At 36.8% G+C, this 22,245-nt stretch overlaps 2 protein-coding genes across 2 annotated transcripts in view; one reads left to right on the top strand and one right to left on the bottom strand.

Moving 5' to 3' along the window:
• Window positions 1–505: 505 nt before the first annotated feature.
• LOC107656863 (carbohydrate sulfotransferase 2-like) lies at window positions 506–2,920 on the bottom strand. Its single transcript, XM_016444813.1, has one exon. It carries the CDS (start codon window positions 2,385–2,387, stop codon window positions 993–995), a length of 1,395 nt encoding a protein of 464 aa, XP_016300299.1. The 5' UTR covers window positions 2,388–2,920; the 3' UTR covers window positions 506–992.
• Window positions 2,921–3,949: 1,029 nt separating this feature from the next.
• Window positions 3,950–22,245, top strand: part of LOC107656864 (plastin-1-like) — a 19,060-nt gene continuing 764 nt past the window's right edge. Inside the window, exons 1-13 of the mRNA XM_016444815.1 lie at window positions 3,950–4,179; window positions 8,287–8,394; window positions 8,652–8,812; window positions 8,929–9,058; window positions 9,445–9,577; window positions 9,703–9,784; window positions 11,330–11,495; window positions 11,667–11,809; window positions 13,565–13,660; window positions 19,238–19,430; window positions 21,009–21,087; window positions 21,353–21,467; window positions 21,825–21,958. Coding sequence (XP_016300301.1) covers window positions 4,110–4,179; window positions 8,287–8,394; window positions 8,652–8,812; window positions 8,929–9,058; window positions 9,445–9,577; window positions 9,703–9,784; window positions 11,330–11,495; window positions 11,667–11,809; window positions 13,565–13,660; window positions 19,238–19,430; window positions 21,009–21,087; window positions 21,353–21,467; window positions 21,825–21,958 — 1,610 coding nt within the window. The 5' untranslated portion in view covers window positions 3,950–4,109. The remainder of the gene's footprint in view (window positions 4,180–8,286; window positions 8,395–8,651; window positions 8,813–8,928; window positions 9,059–9,444; window positions 9,578–9,702; window positions 9,785–11,329; window positions 11,496–11,666; window positions 11,810–13,564; window positions 13,661–19,237; window positions 19,431–21,008; window positions 21,088–21,352; window positions 21,468–21,824; window positions 21,959–22,245) is intronic.

The following is a 22,245-nucleotide window of genomic DNA, read 5'->3' on the forward strand; positions in this document are numbered from 1 at the left end:
TAAAAATAACTTCACTTCCTAAAGGATGATGTCATTAAGGAACTGGCTTTGGATAATTAAAGTGATTACAAAAGAAAACAGGATGGAAAGTGATGTTAGAGATGTAACAATAAAACAGATAGATAGATAGATAGATAGATAGATAGATAGGACTGACTTTCTTCCGTGGAACACAAAAACAGATATTTTAAACAATGTTTCAGCTGTTTTTGTCTGTACAGTGAAAGTAATTGTAATTCAACACTGTATAGATAAAAAGAACACATTCTTAAAATATATCTTCTTTTATGTTGCTCAGAAGAAAGAATACATATATGTTTGGAACAAGATGATGGTGAATAAATAATGACATTTTTTTATTTTTTGGTTAAGCTATCCATTTGATAAATGCCAGTTTTCATGTTAAAAGTAGTAAATTATTTTAAATTCACCCACTTAATTGTGATATTGGGATAAAAAATAAAACTAACATGATTTCCATCTTTAAAAATTGTGTTTAATATTTTATCCCTTGAATTAAGACATGATGTGGACACAAAATGTACTGCATAACAAGAATAACCCGTTTATGGATATGTTAACCCAGAGACAGAGTCTACAGGAACTAGAGTGCGTCTCAGCTGATTTAAATTAAGACACACAGGACAGTGAGACTCTTGCTATTTAGATAGATGCCCCTTTAGTTTGTACAGTCCTGAAATCAATGAATGCTACATCTAAATGTTTTGATTAAATAAATATCTTGGCGTAGATTTAATGATCAATGACACATCGTACACAAAGTATTTTTTCTCTCTTATTTGGTCGGACATGTGGTGATGCACAGACAATATTCTGGTCCCAACATACAATAAGTGGCTGTGCACAGTATGATGCAAATGGATACATTCCACTGAGCCATTAAGCATTGAACATAAATAACAGTTTGTACAAAATGAGTTTCAGGCTGTGATCAGCACAAATGCAAAACATCAAATGTCTTTGGCGGTGGTTCATATTTTGGGCACTGTCAATAATGGTCTGCTTAAATCCTTAGCCTCCCCGGCCGTGCGAACGCGCAGGTATCCCAGCAGAGACATCGCATGCTGACAATACTCCTCCACCTGTCTGATCTGCTGGTAGTTCAACACAGTTCTCCAGGCACTGGCTGCTTGCGTGGCGTTCCTGGAGGACACAATGAACGGTTTGCTGGAGGCATTCGATCCTGTTGTCATATTCATAGCAAAGATTTCAATGTCATGATTGGCTGAAAGATTAACAAAGCGATAAACATTCCGAACAGTTTTAATGGGGTTCTCCACCAGGTCCTCGTAACGTACCGTCATGTATTTGCCTTTGAACCATTTGGGAGGGTGAAAAGCAGTTTTCAGAGTTTTAGACATTTGTTCGCAGATTACCTCCATGGCTCCAATGGAGTGGTAATCTGAACCGTCTTTTTTGTTCATTTTGTGGTTGGGGTCCACAAATGGCACACGACGAAGTTTGGGGTCTCTGCTGCGTACAACTTGCAAATTCTCCCGTATGAGTCCGTGCCGGGATTTAATCCTGGAGTTGGCCACCGCCCTGGGGTCTCGTACCAAATGGATTACTTTCAGATTCAAAGAAGGGTCCTCCATCAGTGGGGCCAGAACGTTGACATCCAAAATGCGAACTCCCTTGATCACGATTGTGTTGTACTTTAAACACTCTTCCTCCAGCATCTGAAGACTCTGTGGAGGGCACTTTCTACAAACCTTTTCGTCCACCATTCCAACCACATCCTTCCTGTAGGACGTACAGAAGGGGTAGGAGCAGATGACCTTATTGATGGCGGCCCCAAACAATCCGAGAGAGGTTATGTTCTTCCCCCCAGGACTGTTGTACAGCTGAAAAACTGAGAAATCGCACCTGTATAGAGAGCTCAGCATGTCCCTGGCCGCTCCTTGGAGGGACACGGCGTCCCCCGGGTACAGCTTCTGCCAAATATGCCACATGGGCTCATACAAGAAAAACACATTGGGGTTTTGGTTGAAGAGCTCCCCGAAAAAAGACGAGCCGGACCTCCAAGTGGTCAACACATACACCAGCTGCCTTTTCTTGACCTGCGGGGCTTTGTAAAGGTAACGGATGTCTGATCTGCTTTGGAAGTTCACTCCCTGCATTGGCTGGTTGCATTGCTGTGGCTCTTTGGTCCATTTGTAATTAGCCAGGTTCAGCATGGTCAAAGCCACCAGCAGAAAATAGGCCAGAAACATGATGATCTTCTTCCGCCGTAGCACTTTCATCACAATTCCAGGGTTGGCGATTATTTTGGTGTGGCTTCTCGTGCAAGACTTGTGTTTCCTTCCAAAGCCAGCATTCTTCTCCCATGGTGGTGTGAATTTTAGAGGGTAGGGTTTGTTTTTCATTTATGACACAGGAGAGCCAGTGATGTCCCAAATAGAGCTGCAGTGTATCACATGCAGCGATGATGGCACAGAAGCAAGCGTGACATCTGCCCCAAGTCCATGTAATCGATTATCGATTACGCGATGCGTGAGAAAAGAGGGGATGCCCGACGCTCCAAAATACAAGACGAAACGAAAACAAACCACACCGCAATGCGCAGGCTTTCATTCGGATACCAGACAACGGATGCCGAGCCAAGCGAAGCTAATCTAAGCACATCTCGTTTTGCTTACCATTGAAAAGCGGCGGTGGGGGTTCATCCCCATAACATTTTGCGTCCAAGGCACGGGCGGGGGTAAAATGTCTATATACTTTGCAAGCGCGATCATTTGAGCTCAAAAGAAAGGAAAACCCGTAGTCAGAAAGTTCCTTTAAAAAACATGGAATCAAAAGAAAAGGCCTCTCCCGTCAACGTGGTCCCCAACATTTGCTCTGTTGTCCGCGCGTACGCTATAATAAATTAGTACTGCACGAGTTACATAGTAGAAAATAAACAAAAGTTCCACCTCCTCTAAACGCTGATTGGTGGAGCGAATAGCGTCTTGGCTTTTTCTAATGACGCTATTGGTTCGTGTCTACGTCCGTCAAATCCCACTGGTCACACACAGACAGCTAAACCTATAGCAATATGATGCATCATGAAGTTAAACATTTGGAGATTTCAGCCACTTTATGCACGATTTATTATAATCTTGGATTATGTCTAAAAAAAAAATAAGTGTAACTATTTATAAAATATTTTTATTCTATATATTTGTTATGCATATTTTAATACTCTTAAAATGTATAGATGCTAGTAGGGCTGTTTAAATATCTGCCAAGGAAAAAGCATAGTTTTTACGATATTGTTATTATATGTTTATTATATATTATTTCTTATATTAAGTATTATAATATATATGCTATTCATATATAAATCTAGTTACATAGTGCTACCTAATGTTTTCAATGAAAGTTTTAGACTTGTATTATTATTATTATTATTATTATTATTAAAAGGATATCTGTGCTGGTCTTGTTGATGGTTTCCTGGGTTTCTAAAGGCTGAAAACCGAGTATTAAAACACATAATCTTTAGGATTAAAATAATCTGTAACAGAATTGTGTTACATAACTCAAGAACAATGACACAGTGATAGTTAATTCAAGACAAAAACACAACCACAACTACAATTCTTTGTAGTTAGTGCCACCTGCTGTTGTGTTTCTCTCACTGTTCCCTCCACTTTTAGCCTGCTAAATGCAAACTCCCACACATTAAGGAATAAATCAGATTAATAAAATAAGGTTGGTATAGAAAAGGTGCTATTATTCTCTCTATCACTCTCTCACATATGTGTTTGTGAAGGGAGATTAGGATAATACAGTAGACAGGCCATTGCAGCAGCGCATTAGGCTGGAGTCCTGCCATATTGTGAAGCAAGTCATTGCTTCAACCCACTCAAAATAAATAAATAAATAATGAAAAAAAAAAAAAAAGTGCCATTGTGTGGAAATATTGTTGAACCGAAGGGTTGAACACTAGGTAATGCAGGCTTGTTTCCCTCTCTTTATTTCACTGTTAACATGTCTCTCATGGTCCTGTCCTCACCAGTAGTTGTTCATTCATTCGGCATGATCAGTGTGGGATCTTTATGCGATTTCCAGATCTCAGTTATCTAGACCTTCGGTAGAAGAAAGCCATGGCTCTAATCACAAGAGGACTCCACAGGCTATTTTTCTGGACCAAGAGACCAAATAGCACAATTACAGGTGAGATCATTGCTGGTTTTTTGACTGATGTATTATGTAATTAAAAATGTTTTCCCTCATTGCTACATTTACTGAACCCTGTGTGGCTAAAGGTCATTTTCAAATCCTTTCCATACGTGTATCACAGCATATTAGAGTTATACTGTGATCTGATATGATGCTGCTAACTGTCAAGGAAAATTATCTGTCATACAGGCCTGTTTGTTGATGTAGCCCCAGCTGGTAATAATGGCGATACTGTCTTGTTTTATTTTCTTGAAGTTACATGCCATGTTACAAAACAGTGTCATCTTAATAAAACAACTGTTTAACACAATCATAAAAACTAGTTATTAGTAGCAGTAGCAGCAGCAGCAGCAGCAGCAGTAGTAGTATTTATGTACATATATTATTTTTATATAAAGTACTATACTATTATTATTATTATTATCACTATTACGTTTACACTATTAGTAGTAATATCACACACACACACACACACACACACACACAGCAAAAAAGTCGTTCCGCTTAAGTTAGACAGCAAATGTGCAAAATGCCACTTTTTTTTTTCTTTACTTACTTAAGTGACAATGTGACATGTAGGCCAACTATGGTATCCCATACTCTGAATTCGTCCTCTGCATTTAGCTCTTCCAAGTGAACACACACACACACATTGTGGGCAACCATTTGCTGCGGCACCTGGGAGCAATTGGGGGTTCGGTGCGTTGCTCAAGGGCACCTCAGTCGTGTGTATTGAAGATGGAAGAGCGCTGTTCATTCACTCCCTCATATTTTTTTAAAAGATCCTTTTTTTAACTGAGAAGAGTAGAATCTGCATTACTTCTTTATTATGGATTGTTCTAATCTGTTTTAGTGCCTGGCAAATGTTGCCTGGATTCCTTTAAAAAACAGGAAGTGAGAAGCTTTGTAAGTGGTAAGGCATAACATAAAGAAGAAGAGTGTTTGCAAACAAGAGCGCTTGATCATACATGCACACTTGGGCACATGGCAGTTGTGGCCTATAATGGTTAGAGAGTCAGACTTGTAACCCAAAGGGGGGGGTTAAATATACCATTTAAATATGAAATTTGTTCCACAATGATTATTACAAGATATGGCATTAGGCAGAGGGCCAAAACATTTTGTTATTATTTTATTATTATTTTATTTTATTATATATTTTATTCGTATAACTATAGCAGCAGATATGTGTGTTGCAAAACAAAACAGCTCTATTAAATGAAAATAGAAAATAAATCTAGTTGAAGCTGTGGTTGTAACACTCTTGTTTTAGGTATTTGTTTCCATTGGACTCTTAGCTCACTCTCTCATGTTTGTTGGTATCAATAGAGGCTTTATTGGCTCCAAGGGATCATACAGGTAACCTCCATAACATGCATAACCTCACTGTCCACTGATGTAGGATTGTATTAAACTAGAGGAATTATGGATGACATACTTAACCTGCGTTCTGCTGCAAGGGTCTTGGAAAGGTGGTAACTGATCCTCTTCTCAGAGCAATCAATAATGCAGGTGGCAACCGAAAGGCTGATGAGTCTCTTAAAGGAGGGAGCGCAGTATTGGGTATCAGTTAAATATTCTTGGGCTCTAAATCTGCTGCTTTTCTATCCGTTTGCTCATCCAAAATATTTTTTTAAAAGATCCTTTTTTTAACTGAGAAGAGTAGAATCTGCATTACTTCTTTATTATGGATTGTTCTAATCTGTTTTAGTGCCTGGCAAATGTTGCCTGGATTCCTTTAAAAAACAGGAAGTGAGAAGCTTTGTAAGTGGTAAGTTATATAATGAGTGTTTCTTTAAGAGTTTGTTTCACTGACTCAGCTTGAATAAATGTATTACCATCAATAATGGCTTTTTTATTCTCCTGAAAAGATTTTTTTTTTTCTTCTAAAAATCACATTAGAATTTCACCCTATTTTCTTTGCTAATGTGTATGATTTATCATACTGTTTACATAATCTATGTTTACTTATGAAGTCATTAACTGCATAATAATGTTACACTAAATAATGTTTTTATTCTAAAGATATTAACATATGTTTATGATGTTTTTTTTTTTTCAAGATCAATGTGGTCAAAGTCCAATGAATTTATTATCGTAGATTATGACTTTGACACCACTTTGATTTCACTTTTAAATGTATGACAACTATTTTTTAATTTAATTTAATTGAATTTAATTTATAATTTAATTTAATTTATTTTTTATTATTATTATTATTTATTATTTTTTTTTTTTTTTTTTTTGCACTGATGCAATGTTTGTAGCCCTTTTTCATCTACACTTGAATTATTTGTAGTGTTTTTTTTTTGTAGTGGTTCAATAATGCAATGAAGTTTTACGTTGATTTCTTTACATCGCAGGATGTGGAAATGCTGTATTGTTTTAGGGTCATGCTTGAAGGTCTGCTGTCAAACATCTGTCAGCTGAGGTTTCTTGTTCCATCACCAGTGAGTTCAACAGCACCGAAGAGACACTAATGTGGTAGAATATTATTTTCCAGCTCATTCTTCTGATTTATGGGTGGTGATTCCTTCCTTCCAGTCATCAGGTCAGCTGATAAGTTCCGATTTCAAGGCAGGAGGCTACAGGAGATAGCGCGTGTCTCCTGTGCTAGTGCTGTGCTTCTATATCCAGTCACTATAGTTATATCAGCAATTAAAAAGCTAATTTCACATGAATCAAAGAAGACTTCTAGATTATTTGGGTTTATGATTGTGTTTGTGTGTGCGCATTATGCAATGAGTATCAAGGTTGTTATATGAGCTTTGATAACAAATACAGTGAAATGTGAAGCTGTTTTGTTTGGTCACAAAGTTATTGACAAGTGTCAAGTGAATGAGCCGTGATATAAAGTATAATCACACGTCACAGCTAGAGGAAGTACTAATACCAAATGTCATGACAGCTTCAGCTGACACAGCGTTCGGTTGGGCGTTAAACGTTAACTCCAGATCTGTCTTAGTTTGAAGCTTTCACCTTTAATAGACATTACGGGCCAAAGGTCTCTTACCTCACCTAACACATCTTCACGAGCTCCACATACGCTGTAGGAGAGGACAGACGACTATCAAGGACTCGATTGGAATATTTGCATCTTTTCTAGGTTAATCTCAAGCTGAGTTGTGAGACATTTAGGAAAAAGGTATTGTTTTCATATGATTTAATGGCAGCACTCATGTCTTATCGCACTGAAATATGCTGATTTTGCGGATATATGCTGATGTTTTTGTGTTCATTAGCTTTCGTTTTTTGCAGTATACTGTTTTTTCACTAATATTTTTGTGATTGATGATTGAAGACTTGTATCTGGGGATCTGACATGAAATACTGTTATGATGTTGAGAGATGTCCTGCAGTGCGACATGCTAGACTTCATAGTGTTTTGCTAAATCTCTTGCGTCTCATGCAGCAATTTACAAATTATACATTAACATAGAAAAAATCTAGGGCCAGTAACATTTTTCATTTTCATCTATGAATATTTCTTAAACATATTAATGTTTTATAATAATGTTGTATTAATAATGTTTAATACTTAATTAAACTGATTAAAAGTGAAAGTAAAAAAAGTTACGATATTATTTATTTTGAATAAATGTTGAACTGTGTGTTCATCAAAGAATCCTGGTTTTCACAAAATATTAATCAGCGCGACTGTTTTCAACATCGATAATATTAATAAATGTTTCTTGAGCAGCAAATCGGCATATTAGAATGATTTCTGAAGGATCATGTGACATTGGAGTCTGGAGTAGCCTATAATGGCTGCTGAAAATTCGGTTTTCCATGACGAGAGTAAATGAGATTTTAAAATATATTCAAATATAAAACAGTTCTTTCAAATGGTCATCTTTCACAATATTTCTGTTTTTACTAAAACAAAGTTTTGTAAGCATATGAAACTTCTCTCAAAAACATTAAAAAAACTTATCAACCCCACACTTTTGGTTGGTAGCATACGTCACCTGCCCATCTGTAACTGCATTTCATGAAGTGTTTTTACCAGTTGTGTCCACCATGGATTTGCTTATCATAGAGATACTGTGGTGGGCAAACAGGGTATAGCACACAAACTCTCTGTGTGGACTTTTTTGGCAGGTCTTTTGCATGGTGAGAAGTGCTGCGAGGAGAACAGCATGGAGAACAACGTGACACAGATCTCACGAGAAGATCTGGAGGATCTGAGAGAGGCTTTCAACAAAATCGGTCAGTTAAATTCTGCCTGAATCTCACTGTAGGTTTAGTGAATTGTGCATTGGAACATATTCGAATCACCTGACTTGGTGCTTGTGAGGTGTCAAACATTACCAAAGATTGCAATAACTGACTACATAAATGTCTGTTTTTATGGCTGATCGTTGTCTCTCATCATTTATAGTTTTATGGAATACTGAAGTATTGTATCAAAGGTTTGCTGCAAGAATGGACGACTGTCATTGCAAACTGTCATTCTTTCTTTGTAGATATTGATAACAGTGGCTATGTAAGCGATTTTGAACTTCAAGAGCTCTTTCGAGAGGCCAGATTTCACCTTCCGGGATACAAGATACGGGAGATTGTAGAGAAGTTCATGGCAAGTGACACCAACAAAGACGAGAAGATCAGTTTTGAAGAGTTTGTTGCGGTAAGCCTGACTATGAGTTTTTGTCTTATCTTAAAATGTCGATGAGCTGGCCAAAGTGCCTGCTTTGCTGATTGTGTCACGCACCTTGAAAGCTGAGATCTCACTGAATTCTTCAGATATACCAAGAGCTGAGAAGCAAAGAGGTCAGAGAAACTTTCCGCAGGAGCATCTCTAGGCGGGATGGGATCCGTTCTTTTGGAGGAACATCAAGGATCTCAAGTGAAGGAACTCAGCATTCTTACTCAGGTGGTGGCGTTTACATCCCCTAGACCGATATATGAAACAATAATGTGCTTTAGTTATGTTCTTAATGCACATTTCTGGATATTATGATGAAAAGGTTTATCCTTTCATCAAAATGTAATAACTTGCTTTGCCTTATTTTTGCCCACCTCCATTCTGTAATGCACTTTCACCATCCAATGAATTCCTGCTGGATAAAATGAAGTCCAGCACTACATATTTTCTTATTGAATATCCTGTTTCACATGGAAATACATAAAAATAGCCTCTGAGCCATTCCTGTTGTAGTTGAGCACTACTTCAGAAGAGTCAAACCCTATCTGAATCATTTGAAATGAGATTTGTCAAATGTAATTTTGCTAATGTTTAGTTTTTGAAACCATTCTCAGATGAAGAAAAAGTGGCCTTTGTGAACTGGATCAATAAGACCTTGGCAGATGATCCTGACTGCAAGCATCTGATCCCGATGGACCCGAACACTGACAGTTTATTCAAATCCGTGAAAGATGGAATACTGCTGTGGTAATATAAGATTAACTGTGTAAAGTTCGCTATTCTGTTAAATACATAGCGCTATTAATTATTCAACACAGTTACTGATAAAAAAAGAGCTCATGTTTAACAACCTCTTGGTCGTCTCTTTACAGTAAAATGATCAACCTCTCGCAGTCAGACACCATTGATGAGCGGGTCATCAACACAAAGAAATGCACTTCATTTACAATGACTGTAAGCGCTCTCACTTTTGAAACCCAACAAAGAGTGAAATCAAGATCTTTGAAACCTCACTTAATGGGTGAATCTCACACACGCTGGGTTTTCATGCATGTTTTATTTGGACATTCCATAGATGTAATGGTTTTTATACTGTACAAACTATATTTTCTATCCCTTTACCCTAACCCTGCCCCTAAACCTACCCCTCTCACAAAACTGTCTGCATTTAGATAAAAAAAAAAAATCCTTCTGTATGATTTATAAGCTTGTTTCTTCATGAGGACTAAAAAATGTCCCCACAAGGACAAGAATTTTGGATATTGCCATCTTTGTCCCCACAAATACATTTTGCCATGAACCACATACACACACACACACACACACACACACAAACTTGTCCAGGTCACATTTTACCCCCAAAATTTAAAAAGTTACACATCAAAATGATTGATTTTAAAGTATCAATGTAATTATTTTTCTGCATTACAGTTATAAGAATGATATTTGTACATTACAATAATGAGAATTCCTAAGGAAAATTTGTTCAATTTTGAAAAATATCAACACTAAAAAGATGATTTCTTACTTTTGCTTCTTTTCTGTACACATTTTTTTTTTCTTTATTCAAAATATTGAAATATATGTAACACATGTATTATTTCATTTTTGGGTGAAAGATAAACTAGACATGTTCTTAACTAGTTTTGTAAGTTAACCTCTATGTGCTTTATCTATCTTTTATATTGCTGTGCGCTATTATATAATCTTTAAAGACCTATTAACACTAACGATAGCTATATAGATATCACTATATTGTTATATTGCTACAGATAGCTATATAGATATAATGCTAACATAGGCATTCACATCACCACATGATAATGTAATATTTGTCTTTTTAATGCACCATGCAAATATATAATGATTATTTTCTGCATTGCAGAAATAAGAATGATATTTTTACATTACTATAATGATAATTTGTAAGGAAAAGTAGTGTTTGTCACAACAACAACAAAAAATGCTTTCTTGTTTAAATTAAAAATATTGAAATATATTTATAACTTTTAACTTTTTTTTTTTGTGAAATATAACGTAAACATGTTCTTGACACGTTTTGTGAGATTCACCCTAATGCATTTTATATACGTTTATTATCTTTAATACCCGTTCACACCGAAAATGACAGCTATATAGATAACGCTAACTATATATAGCATCCATATCATCATATGATAATGTTCTGTTTATTATAAGTGTGCACTGCAGTTGTCTGTTGTTTTAAATGCTTGAGCTCTTTAAAGTCGGGTGGATTATGATTGGCTGTCAGTGTTTATATTGTTTATCGGCTGGAACAAATTCCAACAATGATTCCAACAATATTGTTCATGTGTTTCGTTACCGTTACAACTGTGGTAAGGATGTCACTATTCTCACAGAATTAGAATGATTAGTTTTCGTCCTTGGTGTGAACGGGCCTAAAGAATCTTACGAATAAAAGATGTGTGGATTAGAGATATTTTGACAACAAATAGTTCTATCTATTGTTTTATACAGGAGAATTTGGTTTTGGCTCTTAACTCTGCGTCGGCTATTGGCTGCACGGTGGTCAACATCGATGCTCAGGACATGAAAGCAGGAACCCCTCACCTCGTGCTTGGCCTCCTTTGGCAAATCATAAAAATCGGTCTCTTCGCTGCCATTGAGATCTCACGCAATGAAGGTCATTACTCTGCTGTAATAGCCAAAATTGAGTTGTTTATAAGCATGGAGCTGTCCAATAGGGTGCTGATTGCTGCCATAAATAAATAAAAGCATGCATGTACATGAGTGACTGATTTATGCCTCTCAAGAGGTTTCAGTAACACATGTCTGTGTATTTATGCCTGTGTAGCTCTAATTGCTTTGCTGGATGAGTCAGAGGAGCTGGATCACCTGATGTCAATGTCCCCCGAGGACCTTTTGTTGCGATGGGTCAACTATCACCTTAAAGCTGCTGGCTGGCAACAGATCAGAAACTTCAGTGACGATATTAAGGTAATTTATAAGCTTTATCACAGAAGTCATCATTATCAGTTGTTACTGGAAATTTACATCATTCCATTAGAACTAGGCTTTGGACTGAATTTGACAACACACACACACACACACACACACACACACATAAATTAAATAAATAAACAAATAAATTAGTGTGGTCAATCTGTTAAAAAGTGAACTAATTAATCGCATATTTTTCTGAAATTAATTGTGATTAATCCCACCTAACATTCAAGTTTTAAATATACTTTTATATTGCAATAATGTCACATTCAATCTTCAAATTAATGAAGAAACAACATAAAGACTGTATATTTCTTATATTTGTTTAATGACATCTTTTTTTATGACTGAAGGCAAGTATCACTGATACCAATACGACTGATGTCTCTAGGAAATTTTTTTTTTTCCCTAATATTTAACGATTGACTATAGCCATTCAACATTACAGTATAATTGAGAGCTATCAATTTTAAAATTTATTAGACTTTAAAAAATAACTTCTAATTTACGTAAGTGAACTTAAAACAATCTTCACAAACCCATTATAATAATAATAATACCTGTGAAAATTAAATATACATAAATTGATAAAGTTATCAAACACTAAATTCTAAATTAAATATCCTTAAAGCTACAAGTTATTGATTTCCTCTTTTTTGCTTTTGTTCTTTGATTAACAGACGTCACAGCAGCTGGGTTGTTAGGCTATCTTGGCTGCTATTACTTTAAGAACTGAAGCTGTTGAACATGACGCAGATCTGACACGCATCGTATTTTCTGACAACTCCTTACCTTTTCTGACCCACTTCAGCTCTTAAAGTCTCTACTAATGAGCTGATGAGTTCGAATTTGGGTGTTATATGTGGGAGACAGTGCTAGGGTGCTCCAGGACAGTTTTGAAAACCACTGCATTTCAGATACATGTTCTTAAACGTTCTACTGAAGCTCCCTCAGCACCTGTACCTATTATTTTGTGCTCGTTTGACTAGCGCCTGGCACTGAGGCAAAGTTGGAGTGCATGTCTGAAAAATCTCCCATTTGATGTTCTGCATCTAAATAAACGCAATTCTTGTCAAGAAAAAAAGAGACAGAAGTAGCAGTTGTGAGTGGGGTGGCCAACCCTAGCTCCGCCCCTGCGTTAATTGCATTAAATAATTGTAACGCGTTAAACTGAAAAAAATGTATCGCCTGCGTTAACGCCCTAATTTTGACAGCACTAATATACTGTATATGGCTGGGAAAGTTAACGCGTTATTATCGCATTAACGCATTAATTGATTAACGCAGACAATTATTTTATCGTGCATTAACACGATAGTTTTTATTATTATGAAAGTCACTGCTCACTGGCTCTGAATACACATACAGACAAACCATGGGTCACAGGAGGGGTGGGATGTTGATCAGTACTGTCTTGGGGATGGGTATCATCACGCGTCTCAACCAATGAGAGCATGTAGGGAGGGCCTGCAACACATGAACGCTCCTGATAAAATTATTTAGGCTAAGCATCAACATTCAAAAACTGTTCACTGTTATTTGTAACAGAAAAGAATGCAACATGCTCATAATCACAACTTCACATATATATATATATGTTGAGTAAATTAATCACAGGCCTAGATATGAAAGCCTGTAGACAATATACAAGCCGAGCCTTTGATCTTGTTTGACATCAGATATTTTGAGCTGTCATTTGCATGCCAGTTAAGACTTATGTAACTAAACAGAGCCTTTTTCTGCTCTCAGGACTCCAGGGCATATTTCCACCTGCTTAATCAGATCTCGCCTAAAGGAGACAGCGATGACGAGATGAGGATTGACATTGACATGTCTGGTTTCAATGTAAGTCATTCTGAACATTTGGTCAGCAGCCTTTGCCTTTTTACTGAGGAAGTCAACATACTGATTGGTTTCCTGTGTCAGCGTCTGTTCCAGTACTTAAAGATATGATGTAGTGCAACTAAGAAATAGGGTGACTTTTTGATACCCAACACTGATTGCTGCCAAAACAAAGTCAAGGGAAATATGAGAGCAAAAGACAACAAGACAACATCCCGAAGAAAGGAGATCGGACATAAGTGTTGGGTTTGCTTTTGTAAATTGGAATTTGTCGGGTATATTGGTCTTTAGACTATAAATAGTTGTGGTGAAAAATTCACTATTACTATTGCACTATTACTATTTTTCAGATTCCTTGACACCCCCAAAACACAACCACATTTTGTTTGTTTGTAATCACATTTTGTTGCTTTGCAGCCTGAAATGAAGACAGAAACTGTTTTTTGTTTTATCCAGCTGTATTTTATGGAATCAGTTTTCCCCCAAATGTATTGCCGTCACAGATAAAAAAAAATAATAATAAGCGTGAAACCAAAATTTAAAAACGCAAGTAAAAATATATTGCACACATTTAAAAATGAAAGCAAAGTTTTCAGAATAGAAAACAATGGTCATGGATTGAAAAATAATAACGCATTTTATAAAAAATAAGTATGAATCAAAACTTTAAACACATTTAAAATCATTTTTCACAAAACTTAAATATTAATGCAAAATTAAAATATGTATTTTTTTTTGTGCTCTCAGACATTTTCTGTTCATATTTGTAGTTTTTGTATCAATAGCAGCTGGAGGAAAATTTTCTAGGTAGGGCACCACGTCCAACAATCTTTGCATACATCTCAGTATAACAAAAGGGAAAATATAAATCATAAAGCTTGAAACATTTAAAATTTTAGATTCTCACAAAACTACATTTTCTGCAACACTTTTTCAAGATAAATAAAAATAAAAACAATTTTAATTTTCATAATTCACGATTTATGTATACAGTGCAACAGCAAAAACTGTGAGGAAAAAATAAATGTCACATTTATGTAGAGCATTTTCTATAACTACAAGTCAAACTGCAATGCCAAACAGGACCACACAGAGATGCCAACAGACACTATACCAGTCGCCTTAACCTGACTGTATACAAATATATACAGATCCATTCAGATTTATTACACAGAGCAAAACACAAGTTAAAAAAGGATATAAAAACATTCTGAATTTGTCGAATGAATTTGGCCAGTGAACAGTTCCTCTGTCAGAGTGAGTGTTGATGCCCATATGTATAAACTAGGGCTGTCACGATATTAGATTTTTCACACCACGGTTATTGTGGTCAAAATATTTAACGATATCGATATATCGCGATATCTATAGAAACCTTGAGGAGCCAGACAAATAAATTTTTACTTTATTTAGTTTTTCTCTTTACCCAATGAACATAAGGATACTAATAAACAGAGCACATGCATTTTCACTTCTTCTTCAGGTCACAGCTGACCTGAGACTCTGGCTTTCTCGGTCCTCTTTGAAGCTCCCTATGAAATAACAAGAGAGAAAATAGTGTCAAGTTCAACAGTATGATGAATAAATATTAATACCAAAACTGATACTTTAACCTGTTAAATTGCGTGCCTGTATTTTAATCTCTTTAACCTATAGTTAGTCATGCAGTTAACGCACTTCTAATTCTGTTTTAATGTGTGTCTAGAACGGCCGCAGATGAGGCATTAAGTGCATGGCACTGCGACCAACTTAACATTTTACAGAGTTTAATGTAGCAAAATGGTCGCTCAGTTTTTCTAAATGTTTTAATCGTGTAATAGATTTGAACAAAGAATCAAGTGCTACGCACATGTATTTGCCATGACTTGATTGCGAATACAAATAAAAAAATTAGACGAGTAAAGAAAACGAGTACTTATTAAAAGAAGCACCCCTTTATTTAAATATATGAACACAGGAAACCGCTGATAACAGGTTAATGTAACGTTTCCCATTCCATGACTAGTAAAATAATGGCAACTTACTGTTTGAACATGGTTCTTCTTGGAGTAGCGTGGCCGCGCGCTGCATCTTCTTGTTTAACAGGTGTCAGCGTTAAGGTGCAATACTGCCACCTAGGAGGTCAACCATGTACTGTCGCTGTAGTAGGCTATTTGCGTGTTGTTATCATAAGTGTCCTGTTCATTTTAAATATTGTGGTTATCGCCAATACCGGTATATCATCACACCCTAAATTAACACGATGTCGATATTTCATGATTTGAATATCACGGTTATCGTCAATACCGGTATATTGCGACACCCCTAGTATAAACAGTGACCATTGAAAACTCCTATGAAAACACGCTTCTTCAGCAAGTGTCCATTATAAAACACCTGCCAGACATGCAACCATACTGAAATGTGCTTGTACAAAAAGCTATCAGAGAGCGCACATACACGGTTTGTTTATTGGCACACTAATAATAACGGACTCGCGTGTCTAATAATGTACGACTCCGGTATGTCAATATAATCGTCTTTACCTCCATTACAATCGTCATCCATCAAAACTTTACTGGTAGGATACTGGTTTGCTTTATTCAGGCCACACCAAATGTGCTGCACAAGTCCTGAAAAGTGAAGCCAAAACTTTCCGATCGCCACCAGGTGGCTGGACCCAGTATAGGTCATAAACCCTGCCCTCACCATGTAATCTAATGGGACGTGAGACAATTGCCTTGTCCAAATACCCGCACTTGCAGTCTTTGCACTTGACCACTTGACTACTATATGACATATTTCCTGTATTTGGTCCAAGTATTCAAGTGAGCATGAAGACCACAAGTGTGTATAGAACTTTTCATTATATGATGGTACACACTTATAGTGTTGTAAAAATGCAAGTGTATACAGAGCTTGATTTTTGCATTTTAAAATCAACTTCTAAATGACTGTTCAGTAGTCCCTATAACAGATGACACAATTAAATTTTGTGGTGCGTCTAATTAAGCGATAAAAAGCTGTTGCAAATGTTGTACAAAATAAATATCACCACTACTCATTTACACCAATAAAACATGCAACTCTTTGTTTTACTCTGAGCCGATCCTCCCTATACGTAAAATACGCAAGCTGTGTAGGGCCTCCGAAACACCAGGGGGCCCCCTTGCTCTCAAAGATGATTTAATTTTAGTTTCGTTTTTGAATTTGGCCAGCGGTTATGAAAACATGAATGATCATTTCTTTTCTGTGTGTATCCTGTCACAAAATGTGGCGAAAAGTCCTTCACGACGGTAATAATGTGATTAAGGTGTTTACATGTCTATTCTGCACTTCAGTAATGCGACTAAAATAGGAATACTCCACATGTCTTAATTCAATTTCTGTTTACTTCGATTATGACTTTAGCCGGATTAAAGTAATCAAAAATCTCTGGTTATATGGTAGATTCTTAATCAGAGTATTGTCTTAAACGTATTAAAATCGGAGTATTGTTGTCCATGTAAACGTACTGACTGTTTCTCAAGCGCTTTCTGCGAGCGCGATTCGAGACGGAGTGAAACATGGACAAATGCGTTTCATTCATTCGTTCATAACCACTCATTCCCCACTCCACCCTCCCCACCCCCCTCGCCGACACAGTTTTGCGTAGGCCCCACAGAAGTCTAGGATCAGCACTGGTTTTACTACCAAATTATATGTAATATCTAATTATTATTACTATTTAACATACATTGGAAAGGTTTCTGTGACCTATCGCGAGATCTCGGCAAAAAGTCTCACAATTTATTTCCAGAACATGATGCATGATGGGATACACTAAGCCTCGAATATCACTACGGAGCGGTATTGCAGATAGTGTGGATTTAGTGTGTGGTAAGGGCACTGCGCTTTTGTGTTTTTAAGACCTGGGACAGTCTTGCACACTTACTTCCTGTCACGCACACGCGCTCTCAAGTGGCCAAGACCACAAGTGTGGGTATTTGGACAAGGCAAAACTAAATAATTAAATTACACTTCAAATGTTTTTTTCCAAAAGTTTTTTGTCATTTTATGTAGTTTTTATCACACTGATGTAAGTTCAAGTGTTCGTTTTTTTAAATAAGTGGTTTTAGTTAGTTATGGGAGTGTGATGATTGACAGCTGAGATTGACAGCTTCTCTGAGTGAACTGAGGTGCCAACAGACTTTTTCGGGATCTTCAGGAAGAGATTGTAGTTGTATTTACCTTATTTTAACAAGCCTCTTGTATGCCAATCAGCAGACAAAAACTGGAGCAGTCAGGGATGTGTGCTTGTGATCTACTCTGCGGGAGTGTTGGTGGGACCTATGGGCAGGAGGTGGCTCCACTTCGCTCACTACTGGGCAGACTCGGGTCCCATGTTCACTACTGGGCAGACTTGGGTCCCATGTTCACTACTGCGCAGACTCGGGTCCCATGTTCACTACTGCGCAGACTCTGGTCCCATGTTCACTACTGTGCAGACTTCGGTTCCGAATCAGCACAATGTGTCAGCGCCCTATTGGGACACTGGAGGCTTCAATTTTTTTCACTAGAAGAGAGTGAAGGTGCGTGGTCCATCTTTTTTTACAGTCTATGGGCCATACAGACTAGTCTTGATTTCAGCTTAAAGATAATTAATAGAGGTATGTTTGTTCCCACCAATTGTTGCACAAGTTAAGTTTACGTATGATGGCGAAAGCACGTTAGTGGTAGCCCTCCCGGAACTCATAGAGATTGCATTGCTGTGCCTGCGGTTCGAAGAAGAAAAAAAAAACTAGTGTCTATGAGAACACTCGGGGCGATTCTCGGCCAGAGTGAAATCACCCAAAAAGGGGCAGTACTCCACAGAATGTGACATGACGCTGATTGGACTATATATCCAGAGGCAGAACAAACAGTCTAGGCCCTGTCCCAAATAGCACAGTTCATGTGCACTTGCGGTCTTGCGGACTTACAACGGTCGCCGCGTGCGCGTGTCCATTATGTCCACGAGACCGTAGGGTGTCCCATTTGTCATTTTAGCTTTCAGAAGGGTGCTCGCGAGCGCCCCCTTTGCAACCACTATGCACCCTCGATGTGCACTTCTGCCAAGTGTGCACTCCACGGCAGACTTCTACTCGACAGTCAAAGCGGCATTACGTCACAAAAGTGTGGACTCATAGGAAGACCGCAAGGGTTTAGGGTGCAATTTGGGACAGGGCCATAGGAACAGAGACAGCAAGCGTAACACTGTGGTTGAATGCGATAGAAAACAATTCCTCCCTTTCACAATTTGAAAATAAGTACAAAATAACAATAATAAAAAAAAACTAAAAATGAAAACATTTATACTGTATGGAAAGCTATTACAAAGATATAAACTCATGTAAACAGTCTATTGTTGAGGCCAAAGAAAGTGACTCAGAAAACTGAATGTGGGCATAAAGTGTAGGGTTTGTAGCATTACACTCACTTGTTGTCATATTATTGTGCTACAGAACAGCCATTCATCACGTTGTGGCAGTTGTCTTCTAGATAACTACCTGCTTTAGAGCAATGCTTGAGATCTTTCAGATTTAGGTGTAGTTTTTTAGGTTTAATAACTGTCTGTTTTAGGAGCGTGATGATGAAAAGCGGGCAGAGCTGATGCTGAGGCAGGCAGATTGTCTGGACTGCAGACAGTTTGTCACTCCCAAGGATGTGGTGGCAGGAAACAATAAGCTCAACATGGCCTTTGTAGCCAATCTTTTCAACATGTACCCGGCCTTGAACAGACCCGACAGAAATGGCATTGATTATGCAATTGAGGGTGAGTTGCATTATTTGTATATGTGAATGTGCCAAACATGTTCTGTACAAAATTACAAAATGGGTTGTTTCCCAAGATATATATATACAGTATATATATATATATCCATTTGTTATCTGTATGTAGAAAACAATAATAATAATAATTATTATTATTATCAGGCTTTGTGTTAGAAATATGAAATCTGTGTGTAGGAAATAATAATAATAATAATAATAATAATAATAATTATTATTATTATTATTATTATTATTATTATTATTATTTCTAACACAAAGCTTGGTGTTAATAATAAACATAATAATAGTTAGTGAAGTTTGAAAAATTTGAAGAAGTCAAAGAAGATGAATAAGACGAAGTCGAAGAAGAAGAAAAACTTGAAGAAGAAGATGTGAAAAAAGAGGAATTCAAAAAAGTTGTAGTTCCTTTCTAGTTTAACTACTAGGAAACAACATTAAAAATGTAAACATTAAAAAAGGTGACTTAAAGTGAGGAAATAGGTAAGGTTGCAAGATATTCCATTACAGGTTGCATTTCATTACATAATTACTGTTCTTATCAAGACTATAAGCAACATTGCAGGGGGGGTTTTGGGCGAGTTGAAGCATGTGCAGTGTTTTTAGTGAGCAGTAGGGGGCGTCCTGTGGCTGTACTGCACACATGTGTGTTAGTTAGAGCAGTGGTTCCCAACCCTGGTCCTGGAGGCACCCCAACACTGCACGTTTTGCATGTCTCCTTAATCAAACACATCTGATTCAGGTCATCAGCTCATTAGTAGAGACTCCAAGACCTGAAACTGGTGTGTCAGAGAAGGAGTGCCTCCAGGACCAGGGTTGGGAACCACTGAGTTAGAGTGTCACATGTGACATCAGTAATTGGGGGTGATTGGGTTCATCTCACACTCCGTTTATCTCTCTTCTTTCCTCTTGATCTGATTGTTCCTTTTTCTTCTCCATTCTGTCTCCAGTAGCTTGTCATCAAGCCTACAGATAAGTAGATTTGCCAGAACCCACTTAACTGCCTTTTTTCTTCCATTTACATTGCAAAAGGATATAAATGATTATTTTACCATCCTGCCCTTGGCTCTATTCATAACACTAGTAATTCAGTCCTCAGCCTGGTTTTATTGTTAATTATGACAAAGGTATTTTGTACAAACTAAGAGAATATTTAGCTCAGAATTATGCAACAGACTGTAATCATTCTGAAGCACTTTTATCATTCATATTTAAAGAGCTTTATTAAAAATGTATTTATCGGGGGCATATTATGGAACCAGGATTTTCACTGTACCTTTTTTAGATTTAGCTTCCTTTCTAGTTCACTTAAATCATTTATGAAAACAACTGCAAAACAAGACATTGTTATGGTTATGAAACCACAATCATTAACATATGACCACTCACAATTATATATTAATATCAATCCGTCAGCCTATGTATAGAAATCAAAATGGTACAGCAGAAAAATAGCCAGTTTAACTCAATATGAGGATGAACAGTTTGAGCTTATAATGTGAGGTCAGTATAAACATGGACATCCAATTAAAGTCTTTTAATCCAATTAAACTGACTACAGGGGAAACAAGAGAGAACAGGACATTCAGAAACTGGATGAATTCTCTGGGAGTTACTCCACATGTCAATCACTTGTACAGGTAACACAGCCATTTGTTTAGTTTACAGTAATGCATTCTTCTATGGTGACAGTTGAAATATCAGGACTAATCTTGGTCCTGGAATCAAAAGCTAAAAACAATATAAACTATAATAGTGAAGAAAACATCATAATATAAGACAAATGCTTTATTTTATTTTATTCCAATATCAGTTGTGTTTAAAGCACCTTTAAACACAACTGATATTGATTCATTATCTTTACTTGAACACAACATAAAACATTATAACCATCTTCTTCTCCAGTGATCTGCAGGATGGTCTCATCATTATTCAGTTGTATGAGAGAATCCAGGTTACTGTTGACTGGACTAGAGTCAATAAACCTCCCTACACAATACTGGGATCCAACATGAAGAAGGTTTGTACAAGTTTTTTTTTTATTTGAGTTTCATAAATTTGAGTTTGTATATGAGCTAAAGAATTAGATAAAACAAATGGATCCAGTTAAATTTTTTTCTACATCACTTTAATAATCAGTCAAAAATCTGTTTGTTTCTGACGGCAAATTAAATATAGCTGCATTGCAACATGTTGAATTTGTGTCCCTGCTGAAATTATGTCCACAGCTGCCTCTGGGGGTACCGGCTAGCTGAGTGTAGAATTCAAAATGCATGCTTTATTCATCAAAAATGCTATTTATGTATGGAGATCTGCAGTTGTTGGAGTTGAATTATACATGTCATGTTAATTTGGTTGACATATGTTTGTTTTGTAGCTTGAGAATTGTAATTATGCGGTCGCACTTGCCAAAAAGGAAGCAAAGTTTTCCTTAGTAGGGATCGGTGGTGAGAATATCAATGAGGGAAGCCCCATGCACACCCTTGCATTGGTCTGGCAACTAATGAGAAGGTACTTCATTTTTACAGTCAAGGTTTCAACTCGATCTCATGGCACTGCGTAACTATTACCTTTTTTCGTATTGTTTTGCTTACACCCCGCTGAGGGTTACTTTTAGGGGTGGACCTTTATTCTTATTATATTTATATATATATGAAAATGTAAGTACAAGTAAGAAAATGTAAGTACATAAAATAATGACAAATATATTTATGTAAATATATATTTAAAAATCTATATTAGGAATATGCTTTTTGGCCATTATTCTATATATATATATATATTTTTTTTTTTTTTTT

Source organism: Sinocyclocheilus anshuiensis, unplaced genomic scaffold, assembly GCF_001515605.1.
Source record: "Sinocyclocheilus anshuiensis isolate Anshui unplaced genomic scaffold, SAMN03320099.WGS_v1.1 scaffold3220, whole genome shotgun sequence".
In the NCBI taxonomy this organism is placed as follows: domain Eukaryota; kingdom Metazoa; phylum Chordata; class Actinopteri; order Cypriniformes; family Cyprinidae; genus Sinocyclocheilus; species Sinocyclocheilus anshuiensis.